The 14,967-nt window shown below is 39.2% G+C and overlaps 2 protein-coding genes across 6 annotated transcripts; both read left to right on the forward strand.

Moving 5' to 3' along the window:
• Nucleotides 1-494: 494 nt before the first annotated feature.
• On the forward strand, nt 495-12,052 carry prkacbb (protein kinase, cAMP-dependent, catalytic, beta b). 5 transcript variants are annotated; one of them, XM_031294124.2, is made up of 11 exons: nt 495-889; nt 3,570-3,578; nt 4,214-4,275; nt 4,356-4,484; nt 4,757-4,855; nt 4,950-5,032; nt 5,244-5,370; nt 5,457-5,552; nt 6,372-6,494; nt 6,631-6,795; nt 10,667-12,052. In XM_031294124.2, the coding sequence occupies exons 1-11, from the start codon at nt 844-846 to the stop codon at nt 10,790-10,792; spliced, it is 1,065 nt and encodes a 354-aa protein (XP_031149984.1). In that variant the 5' UTR covers nt 495-843; the 3' UTR covers nt 10,793-12,052. The 5 variants fall into 5 exon arrangements, with proteins under 5 accessions (XP_031149984.1, XP_035861165.1, XP_035861166.1 ...); XM_036005272.1 differs by having other exon boundaries at nt 4,220-4,275; XM_036005274.1 differs by having other exon boundaries at nt 500-889; nt 3,765-4,275.
• A 769-nt stretch (nt 12,053-12,821) lies between these two features.
• exosc4 (exosome component 4) lies at nt 12,822-14,562 on the forward strand. The gene is made up of 3 exons (XM_031294126.2): nt 12,822-13,078; nt 13,632-13,838; nt 13,953-14,562. Exons 1-3 carry the CDS (start codon nt 12,839-12,841, stop codon nt 14,310-14,312), a joined length of 807 nt encoding a protein of 268 aa, XP_031149986.1. The 5' UTR covers nt 12,822-12,838; the 3' UTR covers nt 14,313-14,562.
• The last annotated feature ends 405 nt before the right edge of the window (nt 14,563-14,967 follow it).

The raw sequence follows: 14,967 nt of genomic DNA on the forward strand, positions 1-14,967 counted from the left end.
TCTTGGAATTTATTATTTATTTATAATAAGTTATATTTCAATATCATTCATTTCTCTGCCAGGTCTATGTTGCATGTCAGATATGAATGTATAAACTGTAGGCTAATGCACAGAATCATAGCATGTGTGCAGCTAATAAAAATGTATTTGTCTTGAGATTAAAGTTCATAACACTTAAAAACGACATGACTGCTAATTGCCAAACTAAAATATTAGATCATTCAGGCAACAGTCTTTGCGCCATATAAACCCTCCTGAAGATGCAGCTGTAGCCATTAACTGCTGGATAATAACAACATAGCCTACAAATCTAACAAAGAAGACGCATTTTTGCCCGCTTAAGTTGTTTTTTAGCCTCTAGTAAAGTCACGCAAACTTGTACTCAAATGTCATCCCGTATCTGTGAATGCAATCGTGATGCTGCAAAACCGCGGAAGCAAGACAAGTTTGGTATCTTGACACAGACATCTCTGGCCAATCCGTCTCCTCACTATACCGTGAATGTAGCTGAGTGTTGAGGGTTGGTGAGGGGGGGCGCAAGCAGTTGAGTCCGTAAAAGAAGTGACCGCTAGCTTCATGTCAACCATACAGACATTACTAAACTAGCAAGAGCGGAAATCTTTCCCAGGGAAGAAGGAGAGGGAGCGACATAGGGAGAGTGAGGGGGGTCGCTGGAAGGGATACTGGACTGCATTTCCTTACGTTTGAACCGACTAAGTATTCATATCGGTTTGGGTTTTACCTATATTTAAGAAGCTCGGGAATATCAGCTGTAGGAAGGTTAACGTGAGCTAGTCACCGCCATCTCCTCTCAGACGGAGCGACCGCTGTGTCTTCCACACCATGGGGAACGCTGCCACCGCCAAGAAGGGCAACGAGCTAGAGAGCGGTGAGTCCGAGCTGTAGTTTGGCCTCAGCGGTATTTTATGATGCATTTAGGCATATGACGCTTATCAAACCTCCTCAAAGTAGGTAGCTAACCTGTTCTAACACTTAAACTGTCCTACAGTAACGTTAAAGCAGGGGAGGGCCGTGCGTCCGTCATCTCCCGCACTGTTATCCCACCAGCGCTGCAAACACTCGCCCTTTAGTTGACGATAAATTACCATGCAGGAAATTGTTCGTGTTTTTGAACGTAAAATTAGTTAAATGACCCTGCTAAGTTAGCAAGTAGCAAGAAGACCCCGTGGATGTTGTTGTTTTTCTTGGCTGCAAGGGGGTGGGGAAGGGGGAGCACTGACAGTGTTAACAGCCTATTAAAGCCTGTTACCGAGCCGTGAAAGCAATGCTTATCGATAAATTCCTCTTATTGATAATTTCACGCGTTAAAAGGCTGTTTGCATGCCAACTGGAGCACAAGAAGGATCAAGCTTGGTGACCAGCTAGCCTGCTAACTTTAGCTATGATGGTGGGGATTAGCCCTCAGAAGGCCCCTGTCATCTCATTGCCTCTTGATGGTGGTAGCTATTCAGGCCTGTACACATACACTAAAACACAGTTAGCCGTAACGTGTGGCTTCTTATCTAAGCCGTATTACTAAACGTCTCCAAGCTAGCATCACTTTATCATCTCCCCTGTGGTGTCATCCTTAAGTTATGTGAGTAACAATCGGGATGTGGGTCTCACTGTATTAGCTGCAGCCTCGGTCAGCAAAGAAGGCTGTACTATCAGACAGAAACTTTGCACTGATCATGTCAATTCTGCAGCAATAAGCCCCAAACCCATGAGTAATTGTTATAAATAACCAATACATTTTACTTGAAGGCAGTGTGGGACTGGTTCTGCCTCGGGCTTCTCTGCCACATTTTATTCTTGGCTACATAAACAAAGCTTTCCCTCTGTACAGCACCCTGACCAAATATGGTGAAGAAATGACAAATGCCCTCTTTCCATTCATAAAACTGGGACCTACTACTGTCTTCCCAGCATATGCACTCGGACAGACACGCTTACATTTTGGCACTTGCGTTTATTTAGAGCCACGGTAGAGGTCCATCAAGGCTCACTTCTCTAATTCAGCTCGTCATTGACTGGAGCAGCTTGTCATCAGACCTTCGTCAGATAAGGGGTATTACAAGCTTTGAAAGGTTTGACGTAACTAGGCCTAGGCCATTGTTACTTTGCGCTAGTATGCTTTGATGTGTGCAGCTGGTCATCATTGAGCATCCTGTGTGATAAATCACAAATGTTTCCCTATACCTGTCTGTAAACATAAAAGCTGTAGGTGTTTATTTTTTTATTTTTTTTTGCAGAATTCATTGCATTTGATGGCCTGGTATTAGTCATTATTATGCACTGGAACAGTCAACTGCTTAAATGCATTTTTTTATAATCTTAAAAACATACAGAGAACTGTCTGTTCAGTTACGCGCTTAGTTTGTTTAAAGTAGTGTCACTTCCTCTGAGATTTATTGACCCGTTGAGACGGGCAGCACAGTGAACAGTGCCAACCAGAGGCAGATGGAGATGATCAGCATTAGTTCCCATACTGCCAAGCATTTCTTTTGAGTGTAACTATGATCCCTAGATCCTGCACTTGGGCAAACTGTTAAACCTGTTTAAGCTGACACTGTGCCCTGAGCTGCAGATTTGTCTCGGGTGTAGCTGCTTTGACAAGACCTGGTAACCTACAGGGCTGTTTATACACTAGATTAGAGTACCTGTTTACTGTATATAGCAGCCATTAGCTGGAACAGTTGGAACAGCACCAAGGCAGTCATGCTGGCACAGGGAGAATAAACAGCTGCCATCCCATGACACCTATTTTATTTCACTGTGCCCATGTATTGTGTTTCACTCTACAGTGTAACAGAACAGGCCGACATAAGTAAAGTATGTTATGCTTGTCTGGATATTGGCATTGCTGTCAGCAAAGGTTGGCCAACTGTGCAGGCTTTGGAACATTTGGTTTGTCTCTCTAGGTACAAAATGTTGGAGACGTTTGTGCGTATATAAAAGGCCATGTTTTGTGATTGGATATGGGATATTAAGTCATTGTGGTTATTTTGTTGGGCTGCAACAAACTTTTTTTCATAAATCTGCAGGTTATTTTCTTGATTAATCGTTTGGTTTACACGTGAGATACCATGTTTAGTAATGTTTTCAATTGTTTTAGTTCTATTTTTCTCAAATCATTCATCATAATCTCCGTGCTGTTTTAAGGAGGGACGTTGTCAGATTAAGGTGCAGGAATAAAACCCCTCATTATAGGCTTCAGAAACATCTAAAGCTTTGTAGTATAAAGCAGGTTTTGAATGTTTTGTTCTCTAGTATGCACTGTTATGTTGTCACTCTGACCTAATATGCACCACTGAATTTCTGCTACATGGCATTCTGGTACACCTGTTCTTCAAATACCACAGTAGACAGTCAGTTTCCTTATAAATTCCTCAGGGGAACGTCAACTCTGTTTTCATTCCTGTCACTTTTATTCACTACATATGCTTCATGTTTGTTGATGTCTTATACTTGTTGTTATGTACATGAACTCTATATTTTTCTCTGTCTTCTCTTCCGTATCATCCCATCCATGTGGGTGATTGTTCCTGCAAAACGTTGGTGATCAATAGAGACTTTTGGTATGCTCATTCCTCCAAAAGATGACCAGAATGGCATTGGTCTCATTGTGAATACTTGCTAGATGTGCTTTATTTTATTGTGTGCTTTGATAATAAGTCAGTGTTTTTGTTATCCACATTCTCTCAATCTGGATTTCCCATACATTGGTTTGTCTTTGCTTACCATTTTTATGCTGTGTTTAATAGCCTTCTCCCAAACTGTATCAAGTGATGCACAAGATGCTCAGACAAACTGCCCCAGTAATTCTGAGTGTTGTGTTTCCCCCTCCTTTTTTTGAAAAAAGGCTACTAAATAACAGAAACGAGTATACTGAGTGTCTTGGCATGCATCACTAGTCTGCCTGTCTTGGATGGTGTTGTCTTGTGTTTTGACTTATCTTTAGAGCAAAGTATGTTTTTAGTATCCCATTTAATGTATATCCAGATGAGAGTTAGCTTTGCCCTCTTCTTCTCCATTGATGTACACTTTAATTTCAATTTCCCACATTTCTTCCTTTCCCCTTTTAGTACGAAAGCATTTGGTCTTTTTGCCAGTTTAACCTAAAACCCAAATGTTTGTTTATGCCAACAATCCAGTTTGTTTCACCTGACAAGAGCTATACACTAACTGTATCTGTCTGTGCTCTTTCTTTTAGTGAAAGAGTTTCTAGCCAAAGCCAAAGAAGATTTCTTACGGAAATGGGAATGCCCACCACAGGTAAGAATGATGAATACTTGTACTCAATATTTTTGATAGCTGCTTCCAGAGAACAGGCTAACACGTTGCTTTTTTCACAGAGCACAACGTGCCTAGATGACTTTGAAAGATTAAAGACCCTGGGTACCGGCTCATTTGGAAGAGTCATGCTGGTGAAACACAAAGGAACAGAGCAATACTTTGCCATGAAAATACTGGACAAGCAGAAGGTCAGTGAAAGCATGTGTCAAGCCTCAAGGAACATTTTCCAATAAATAATAGTGTTGACATGAGCAGTAACACTTAATAAAAATACCTTCTTATCAACCTAAAAAAAAAAAAAATAAATAAAAAGATGTTAAAACTTGTTCTTGTTGCTTGTTCGGTTACTAGGGGTCACAAGTCAAATAAAAGCTGCCTTCCTTTCAGTGCTTGCTATCTCTGTTGCTAGTATAAGTAAGATTTGCCCAACAAGGTCATCTTATCTCTTTTTATCTGTCAGGTGGTGAAACTCAAGCAAATAGAACACACACTAAACGAAAAAAGGATATTACAGGCGGTGAGCTTTCCTTTTCTCGTCAAACTCGAGTATGCGTTTAAGGTAAGGTGCTTTTTTAAATTTTTTTATATTAAGTAACTGAAATTCCTTCATTCAGTTTTGGAGCATGGTATAAGTGTCTTTTCACTTTTCTTAGGACAACTCCAATTTGTACATGGTGATGGAGTATGTTCCAGGAGGAGAGATGTTCTCACACCTAAGACGAATTGGAAGGTTCAGGTGAGTTTTATACGGTTACTGTCGTCAACTCGTGTGTGCGTGTATGTATACATACATACATACATACATACATACATACATACATACATACATACAATTCACTATTGAATTCACCTTTGATTTCTTTTCTGCCGTGGGTCATAACATACATTGATTAGTTCTTGAGATTGCTACTAAGAAGTGACCACACTGCTTTCCTCCTCCTCTACAGTGAACCACATGCACGTTTTTATGCCGCTCAGATAGTGCTGACATTTGAGTACCTCCATTCACTAGATCTCATATACAGAGATCTGAAACCTGAGAACCTTCTCATTGACCACCACGGCTACATTCAGGTGAGCTACAACAAATGAATATGTAATGCTTATAATGTCTTATAAGTCCACACTTTGCCCATGTATTGCATATATGCTCCTTAAAGGTGACAGACTTTGGATTTGCCAAGAGGGTAAAAGGCAGGACCTGGACGTTGTGTGGGACACCGGAGTACCTGGCGCCAGAAATCATTCTCAGCAAAGTATGGAGTTTTTTTAAAATGTCTGAACAGATTGACAGATATTTTCAATACACGAATCTCACAATGTTCACTTTCCTTTTTCTGTACTCAAACGAAAGCCCCACCTTTAAACGATTGCATTTTTGGGAGTATATTGTTGTGTAATATTTTTCCTCTAGATGAGTGGTTAAACATGGACCATGTTTTCATAATGTTTCGGTTTTCCAGTGCAAAGCAGAGAAGATGTCACGCTTCAAGTGTCCTTATTAAAAGTCAGGCTTTTTTCAAAACTCGCTTCCATGCCTGCTGAACAATCATACAGGACAAAATCCACTCTACAAGAAGAGACACCAATTATTTTTGCATTGTCAGTTGCCTCAGTAGACCATCAATGTAATGCAGCAAGGGGTACAAATCTCACTGTTCATCAACTGAAAAAAACAACAACAACAAGCTGTACACTCTGGTTACAGCTCTCTCTACTGACAAGTAAAACCTTTTATCTGGATCCTGCAAAACAGGAAATCACTAACCATAGTACATGAGAAAAAGTGTACTACAAAAAGTAAATTAGAACAGACCCAGTGTACCATGAATGTAATATATTGCAGACTATGGAAATGTGGATTTTTCATTTTAATACATGGGTCGTAAGAAGACGTTTAGGCTTGCAGGGTTTTTTTTTTTATGTTGTACATCGTAGTAAAATTGCTCCCTTGCTCAATGTAAACCAGTTGGGAATGTAGGAAGCATTTGGAAGTCCCTTCTCAAATTTCAAAAGATGTCTTGACAATGAAGTTATACATCAGTTACAGTGGTATCTGTCTTGAATCTTTTTAGGGCTATAACAAAGCTGTGGACTGGTGGGCCCTTGGAGTCCTCATCTATGAAATGGCAGCTGGCTATCCTCCATTCTTTGCAGATCAACCCATTCAGATCTATGAGAAGATCGTGTCTGGGAAGGTAAGCAGGATATTATACATAAAGTCCTTTTAATCTGGAATGTGCTTCCTGTAGTTTGAGAATAAGTTAGGTATAGGTGTGCACGTAGAACATTATTATTGTTTATATATATTTATGTATTTCTTCTTCTTTCTAGGTACGATTCCCGTCCCACTTCAGCTCCGACTTGAAGGACCTGTTGAGAAACCTGCTGCAGGTGGATCTGACCAAACGTTACGGCAACCTGAAGAACGGAGTCAACGACATCAAGGGCCACAAATGGTTTGCCACAACAGACTGGATCGCAATCTACGAGAGAAAGGCAAGACTCCATACACATTTTGTAGTGACACCAAACACTGTTACCCCTATAAAAAAAAAACAAGATAATTAGATATTGATTTGTTAATATTGATTTTTTTTTTTTTTTTTTGTGTTCGTTGTAAATTTCCCAGCTATGATGCTCCAACTGTATGATTATTTTATGCTATTTTGTTTCTAGAAAGTTATCTGAGGACTGTTCATCAATTCTGTGTGATGGTCATTATTTGCAGCTTTATGGACTATGGAGGATTTTTTGCAGCATTGATTTCAAAACTGGCCAGTCACTGCTATTTCAGCTCCACTGCTGGCTGTGAGCTATCTGTGCCACATGCCATTTAGCAGGATGGCAATGATAATTACTTCTTTGATTAATCAAAGTAGATATTTAGCTCAGGCTTGAATCTTATTGATCTGTTGATTCTGTTTAACCTTTTCATTATACCATCATACCACGGTCTTATAAACTTTAGACTGGCTTTTTCTTGTCAAATGCATCCATAAATCTGACCCTTTTAGTTTCTTTATTTAGTTTCTGCACCATTTGCATTTACTATTTCTGTTCTTCTCCTGATTTAGTGTTGCCCCCATACTTTACAATAGTTACTGGTTGCTAAATAACTGCTTCTACAAGACTAAAGGTTGTGGGATACTGTGATGAACAGTAGCTAGATTTGACACATAAATCAGGAAGCCCGTTTTTGTTTTTCTTGTCTTATTTCCACCTTTTTATTCAGGGAAAAGTTGTTGTTTTGCTCCTTGAATACTGCCATATGACAATGTTAGACTGTAGTTTTTTTGCAATAGGCAATTTTTTTGTCTTTACAACTATTTTCATTATTGATAACTTTTTATTCTATAAGAACAACGTGACGTCCTTTCTTGTTTTGTTGGTCCAGCAGTCCACAACTCGAAGAGATTAAAATTACAACAATTATAGAATACAATAATTTTCCATATAATACATTTATTTTCTTAATGAAAGAAAGATAATAAAGTATAACACTTACTTAAACATCTGTACTGATTAAGTGATCAGATTGTAATTGAATTATTTTTAGTCAACTGCAAAGAAAATAATGATGATAATGCCCATCTCTATAATCATCTCTACATTAAATTAGGTTAATCTATATTAAAACATGCATTTCCAGTAGGGCTGTCAATCGATTAAAAAATGTAATCTAATTAATTACATACTCTGTGATTAATTAATCGAAATTAATCGCATACATAATTACGGTGCCTGAACTGATACTGATCAAGTGGATATATCATAGCTACTTGCTTTCATAAACCAGAATGAATGAGTGCCGTTAGTGCGGTAATGCTCCTTATTCGCCCTTATATCCCATTCGTCGGGCGCCTGGGTGGCTCACCTGGTGGAGCAGGTGCCCATATACAGAGGTGTACTCCTCGACACAGCGGGCCGCGGGTTTAACTCCGACCTGCGGCCCTTTGCTTCATGTCATTTCCCCTCTCTCTCCCCTTTCATGTCTCAATCTGTCCTATGAAAATAAAGGCCTGAAATGCCCAAAAATAATCTTTAAAAAAATATATATCCCATTCGTCGGGGAACAATAGCATTTAAGACTTCTGTGGACTACAAAACAAAAACACACAAAAGGTGCAATTTATTTTTGCTCTCCAAATACTGTACAACAACACATAGAAACAGAGGAATTATGTGCATACCCCTATGAGGGGACATCTCCAACAATATAACTGCAATCAGCAAGAAACAACACTGCCTCTGAGTTTCTTCTTGTCGTCTAAAGAATAAACACATAGCTGAAGGTCAGACACACCATATTGGGTATAAATATCACAATTATTTGGAAATTATGTTGCTAAAGCATTACAGCAGACTTCGAATAGCCCAGTAGGTGGCACTAGTACACAAACTACGGACTGCATCATAAGAGAGAATGCCATTTCTGTGCGGTAATTAAGACAACTAGCCTAAGTGATTATGCTCCACAGAATATACCTAAAACAATGTAAATAACTGTTTGCAAAATAACAATTAACATTAGATGGATCATAAAACCAAGAAAAATGATCTACAACCTACATTATCAACAAAGGCCCCGCCGGGACATGTCGCTGTACGCAGTGCTGACGTGAGAGAGAGACTGGGACAGAGTAGCCTAATGCAGGGGTCTTCAACGTTTTATATGCCAAGGACCCCTTAACTAAAAGAGATGGAGCAGGGACCCCCTACTACATATATTGTATAAAATGAAGTTGCATATATTTTTTGCATAGAATAATTACCTATTAAAATAGCCTAATCAATTTTGGTATGGTTTTATAAACTTTCCAAAATCAACAATAATTTGGAGGCCACTCTGCATTGACTCTGAGGATCCCCTAGGGCAGGGGTGTCAAACTCAACTTCACTAAGGGCCACACTGGAAAATAAGAATCACATCAAGGGCCAGACATGTAGTTTATTGACATGCTATTATTTAATCGAAATTGCATGTGTCATATAGTCTTCTCACTTACAGGTTGGTCGACATAAAGTCCTAAAGAAGTCAGGAAAAAGTTCCTCAGCCATCATAAAAAAAGAGACAAAAACGTCTGAAAAAGTTACAAATCGTAAAAAAAAATGACGTCAGAAAAAGCGAAAACTAGGCGGGCCAAAATGTATTGTGAACGTAAATTGATATGTGGGCCAGATCATAATCTGCGAGGGGCCGGATTTGGCCTGCGGGCCTTGTGCCCTAGGGGTCCCAGACCCCCTGTTGAAGATCCCTGGCCTGATGTGTCACTGTGTGCATCAAGAAATAATTTTTTTTTTTACTCACCTCTACTTGTAGAGGAAGGACATTCTCCTATCCTGCATTGTGGTGAAACGCTCAGTGACACTGTCATATAGCTCTCCACGGGACTTTAGGTCTTGTGTTACAGTTGGTTCCATAGATAGACCATGGGGGGGGCGCTGTTTCGCTCCACCAGCTAAAGAAGAAAAAGATAAGTAATGTTTTAATAAGGGAAATGGCAAAACTTGGTAAAAGACACAGCCGTGGGTGTGAAGAATACATTCTGGGGAGGCCAGGCTTCCTTTGGCCTCCTAGAGAAACCACCACTGACCGTATGTTTGTGGCATGCTATATGCTGTTTCATATACTCGCCAGGTTTTTAATCGATTAAATGTCAAGCAATCACAACATATTAACAAGGAGTATGTATATGTGAATGTAGAAATATGTTATCAGGAATTATGCAAACAGTGCAACTTTAATGTGTGGCTAAACAGCTGGTAAAAACCATAGCCACCAAAGGTGCTCCTTCATGTGAAGGTTGACTGGCATATGCAAAACAAACTCCATGACATTATGTACCTTTTTTTCAACTGGGGTATGCTTGAGTTGAACTAGTTTATAGGTTTATAAGTGTTTTATAGCTGTTTTTTTATGGCAACACTTGAAGGTGTGATGAAAAGCACTTGTTTGTACACACGAAGGAAGGTAGTTGTGTGAATGAAAAGAAGGCTTGAGAGAGAAGTTCAAATCCTGCATATTGCATTACCTGGCAACTTGCTGCGTGAAGTGTGTCTGATTGTGGGTTTTGGAAAGTTACAAAAATAGTTGAACACGGCCCCCCAAATCCTGACGTCGGAAAGGTGTGGAGGGAAAGGGTTTCACACACTGACCATTTCACAAGAGCTTTGTTTAAAGAATACTGACCCCTTTAAGCTTTAATTTGGTGTACATCATCATTCATTCATGCCAGTTTGACACCGTAAGGTACATTGCTGGAAGGCAAGTTTCTGCAGGTAAGTCCTTCAGTAGAGAAATAATTGCTCTCCTTTCTGTCATGGGTGTTCCTGCCTATTAAAATATGTATTGGTTTTGTTCTTGCAGGTGGAAGCCCCGTTCATACCAAAGTGCAGAGGCCCAGGGGACACCAGCAACTTTGACGACTACGAGGAGGAGGAAATCCGCGTTTCTTTAACAGAAAAATGCGCGAAGGAGTTTGCAGAGTTTTAGGATGCAAGAACATGGATATATCAGGGAAATAAGGGGATCTTTGCACTCTTCTAAAGACTTGGGATGGAGCAGAGACCATCGTTTTTCAGATCTACTTCATAGTCCCTTCATTCCATTAGGCTGAATGAGGTCGCCATGATCCTTGGGTGCCGAATAACCTCTCACTGTCACGTACACCTGCGTATTAAAGCAGACGCACCACATTTTTCTTTTTTTTTTTTTTGTACCTACCCACCGTTTCTTTTTCTTTCTTTTTTTACTTTGAAGCAGATAGTCTTGGATGTTGTTATCCCCTTTTTAAAATGTGATATTTTTCAATTTATGAGGAAAAACTGACAATGGCCAATAATAGTCCACACATTGTAACTGACTTGTCTATGGCTATTCCCTCCAGTCGTCGGCGGTGTATATTTAATGGTCCGTTACAAGTCCACATCACATTGGCTATTGTAAAATTCTGGCCAGCTTTCAGAGGTAGCATTCGTCCTATGTGCATATCTGTCAGTTTTGTAAGACATTTTAACACGTCGAGTGTTGAAAGCATGACCAAATAGAAAATGTTGGGTGACACAAGAAGAGAAGTCCTGTCCTTTCTTTGCTTTTTGCTTAGAGAGCCAAGTCCTCATACCCCCACAGAAGCATCCATTCACTGTCTTCTTGGTATTCTGACCCAGGCACCGCAAGCCATTGCGGAAAATGACAAACCTTGTTATATACATTAGTCAAATGCAAATCGAGCTGTTTGTTTGATCCTTTTGGATCCGTTTGTTACATGTAAAATTTGTCATTTGGTATCTAACTATTCTTTTATCGCTGTGTCAAACATTATAGTCATATTATCTGCCTATTAAGACCCTTTGTTATGAGTCTGTGGAACAATGTGACTTCAGCAAATGGTAAAAGAGTGAAGTGAAATCCTTTTTAGGATTTTTATCGAGTGTAATGTTAAGTTGAGAAGGTCACTGTGAATAGTGTTGTGGCTTTGTGCCTCAACATTGTCAGTGAAACCTAAAAAAAAAATTGTAATGTATTAAATCAATTATGTTTTAAAATTTTAAGAAACAGGAACGCAAAGCTATGGTAAACATATTTACCATATTCTCCCTGTTAACACCCCCCGAACAGATTTTTGTTTCATTCTTATCAAAGAATGTAGATTTGCAACTTATAGGTATGCATTTTTGAAGGCTTGATTTCAAGGTAAAGTTTTCCTCACAATACACTGGCTAAATAAAGGCTGCTCCTTAATATCACATCTAACCCTGTTATTGTTAAACTCATTACATCATACGTATATACATTGTTTCATATATGTTTTTATTTATACACATTAGAGATGCTAATAAATTTTATTTTTAAAAGTGTTGATGTGTAACTCTTCATACATTGTGAAACTGACTATTGTGCCTTTCTGTTCACTAGCAACACTTGATAAAAGTTTTATCGCCATGTCCAAATTTAACGACATAGCAGTTGATAAATGTTATAAAGACACAGGGTTTGATTTCTTTCTTGCAGGGTAGTGGATCCTAGTGGTGGAATGTAACTAAGTACATTTACTCTAGTACTGTACTTAAGTACAAATTTGAGGTACTTGTACATGTCATAGTATAGTATGTTATAAAAAAGTAATAGTATGATTAAATTGCCAATTTGTTTTTTGTTTTTTTGCAGAAACAAGACATACATTCACAGGAAGCATGAAACTCAGATATAAAATTAAAGTGTCAAAGGTGTGACAGTTAAAAGTAAATGAAAAGTTAATAAATATAAAAAGATGAATTAACAGTAACAAAAGTAAAAGAAGAGATCCAACAATGTACACCAGAGGACCAAATTAAAATGTAAATATACAAAGAAACATTGTCTTTTAGGCAATAAAAAGGGAGTTAAATGTAGAGAAATAAGTTACGTCTTATATACATATGTTTTAAACTGAATGAATATGACTTTACTTGGCAAAACTGCCTTCCCATTTGATTAATAATCCAAACTTGGTATTTTTGGGCTTTTTGTTTTGCCGTAGTCCTCCAAGTGAGTGGGTGTATGGGTAATGTAGTAGAGCGGCAGACACGTGGGTCGTTGCGTTGCTGTTCATTCGAAGTTTGCGGAAACATGGCGGGCCTGGAGCTGTTGTCTGATCAGGGATACCGTTTAGATGGAAGAAAAGCCACCGAGCTGCGGAAGGTTCAGGCCCGAATGGGTGTGTTCGCTCAGGCCGACGGCTCTGCGTATTTAGAGCAGGGAAACACGAAAGCTCTGGCTGTGGTTTACGGCCCACATGAAGTAAGTAACTTAGCAAAGGGATGGAGGGGTGGGCCAGTTAACGTTAAGCAAGCATTTATAATAGCGGTAAAGCTGGGCAGTCTTCGTTAGCCCGAAGTGGGTAAATATACAGTAACTGTGTTAGAAGGAAATTTGTTATTTGCATGTGTCCAAAGGAAATGCCATTCAAAGCAACAGCAGGTTATTGCCATTGCTGTTGTCTTGGACCGTCCAGTATGTTTTGAACATGAACAATACTTCCCAAAATGCCCATCATAAGTTGTCATAGCACAAATGAATGCCTAAATTAGTCTTAACTGCATTTGACTAACAGCCTAATATAGTAATGTATAGTAATTACATGGTTGGTTCAAATCAGTATCACAATATTGATACAAATATTTTTGATACATAGACTGCAATATATTGAAATGTGATTCTAATACCCCCCCACCCCCCATGTTTCTAAATAGGATGGGCAATACAATAGAAACACCTCTCAATATAAAAAAGGAGTCTCGTTCAACACCACTGCAAACTAAATAAAAATAGATGTTTTGATTGTCACCCCTAGATACGAGGTGCACGCAGCCGAATTCGTCATGATCGAGCTGTTATCAACTGTCAGTACAGCATGGCCACATTCAGCACAGCAGAGAGGAAGAGGAGGCCACACGGAGACCGCAAGTCAACTGAGATGAGCCTCCACCTCAAGCAGACATTTGAAGCTGCTGTGATGACCCAGCTCTACCCACGCTCTCAGATAGACATCTATGTCAAGGTAAATGTTAAACAATGAAGGTGCTGCAGATTTATAGTGTTGGGATCCCCATCTTGGGAACAATACAAATAGTTAGAATAATTATTATAATATTTAAAAATTCTTTCCAAACAGATTCTGCAGTCAGACGGAGGTAACTACAGTGTGTGTGTAAATGCTGCCACTCTAGCGGTGATTGATGCCGGCATCCCCATGCGGGACTATGTGTGTGCCTGCACGGTCGGGTTTGTGGATGAGACGCCCCTCGCTGACCTTTGCTATGCAGAGGAGAGTGGAGGAGTGAGCTCTCTGGCCTTAGCACTGCTGCCCCGCGGCGGACAGATCGCTCTGCTGCAGATGGACGCCAGACTACATCAGGATCACTTAGAGTCTCTGATTGAAGCTGCCATGACAGCTTGTAAAGGGGTGAGCAAGGTGCTGGATGAAGTGGTGCGACAACATCTCCAAGAAGTTTCTGTGCTCTCTGGAGAGTGATGCAGGGAGGAGGGGTGAACATCTAGACTGGTTTTGGTTGCAGACTGGAATGGAGAGAAATGATGGGAGAATCTTGGAATGAATGTTTTTTTCAAGTATTCATGGCAATTATACTTTTGTTCAGTATATGTGTGGTGAAGCTATAAATATGTCAACTCTGCATCATTTGTGTGTTGCTTGTTCATTTGTGAGGTGTTGCATTTAAGTATTAAAAGGTACAATCCTCAAGCTTAATACACACATAATGGTAGCCACTAGCCACCATAAAAAAAACTACAAAATAGGACTACAACAACAAATATGGAGTTATTAATGTTTTAGAGGCTGTTAAATGTTTGTGTACGTCAGCATTGTTTGTAAACTAATAAAGTGGATATATCCATAACTTTTAGAATTCATTTTGGAAATGCAAACAAAAAAAATCTGAAATGGGTATATAACATATATACTGTACGAAATTGGCATTTAATACACATATAAACCAAATGGTTTATGGCCATTTTTAATGGCTGTGGAAGGGCAATATAATAACCTTACTAAAAATGATTTGTATATATCTGGGACAATTTAATATTGTGAGAAGGAATTTTCTTCCTTTGTTTTATTTTCAATTTTTTTATGATGTAATTTGTGTTACATAATGTGTTTTTATCAT

The sequence above is a fragment of the Sander lucioperca genome, chromosome 9 (assembly GCF_008315115.2).
Source record: "Sander lucioperca isolate FBNREF2018 chromosome 9, SLUC_FBN_1.2, whole genome shotgun sequence".
Classification (NCBI taxonomy): domain Eukaryota; kingdom Metazoa; phylum Chordata; class Actinopteri; order Perciformes; family Percidae; genus Sander; species Sander lucioperca.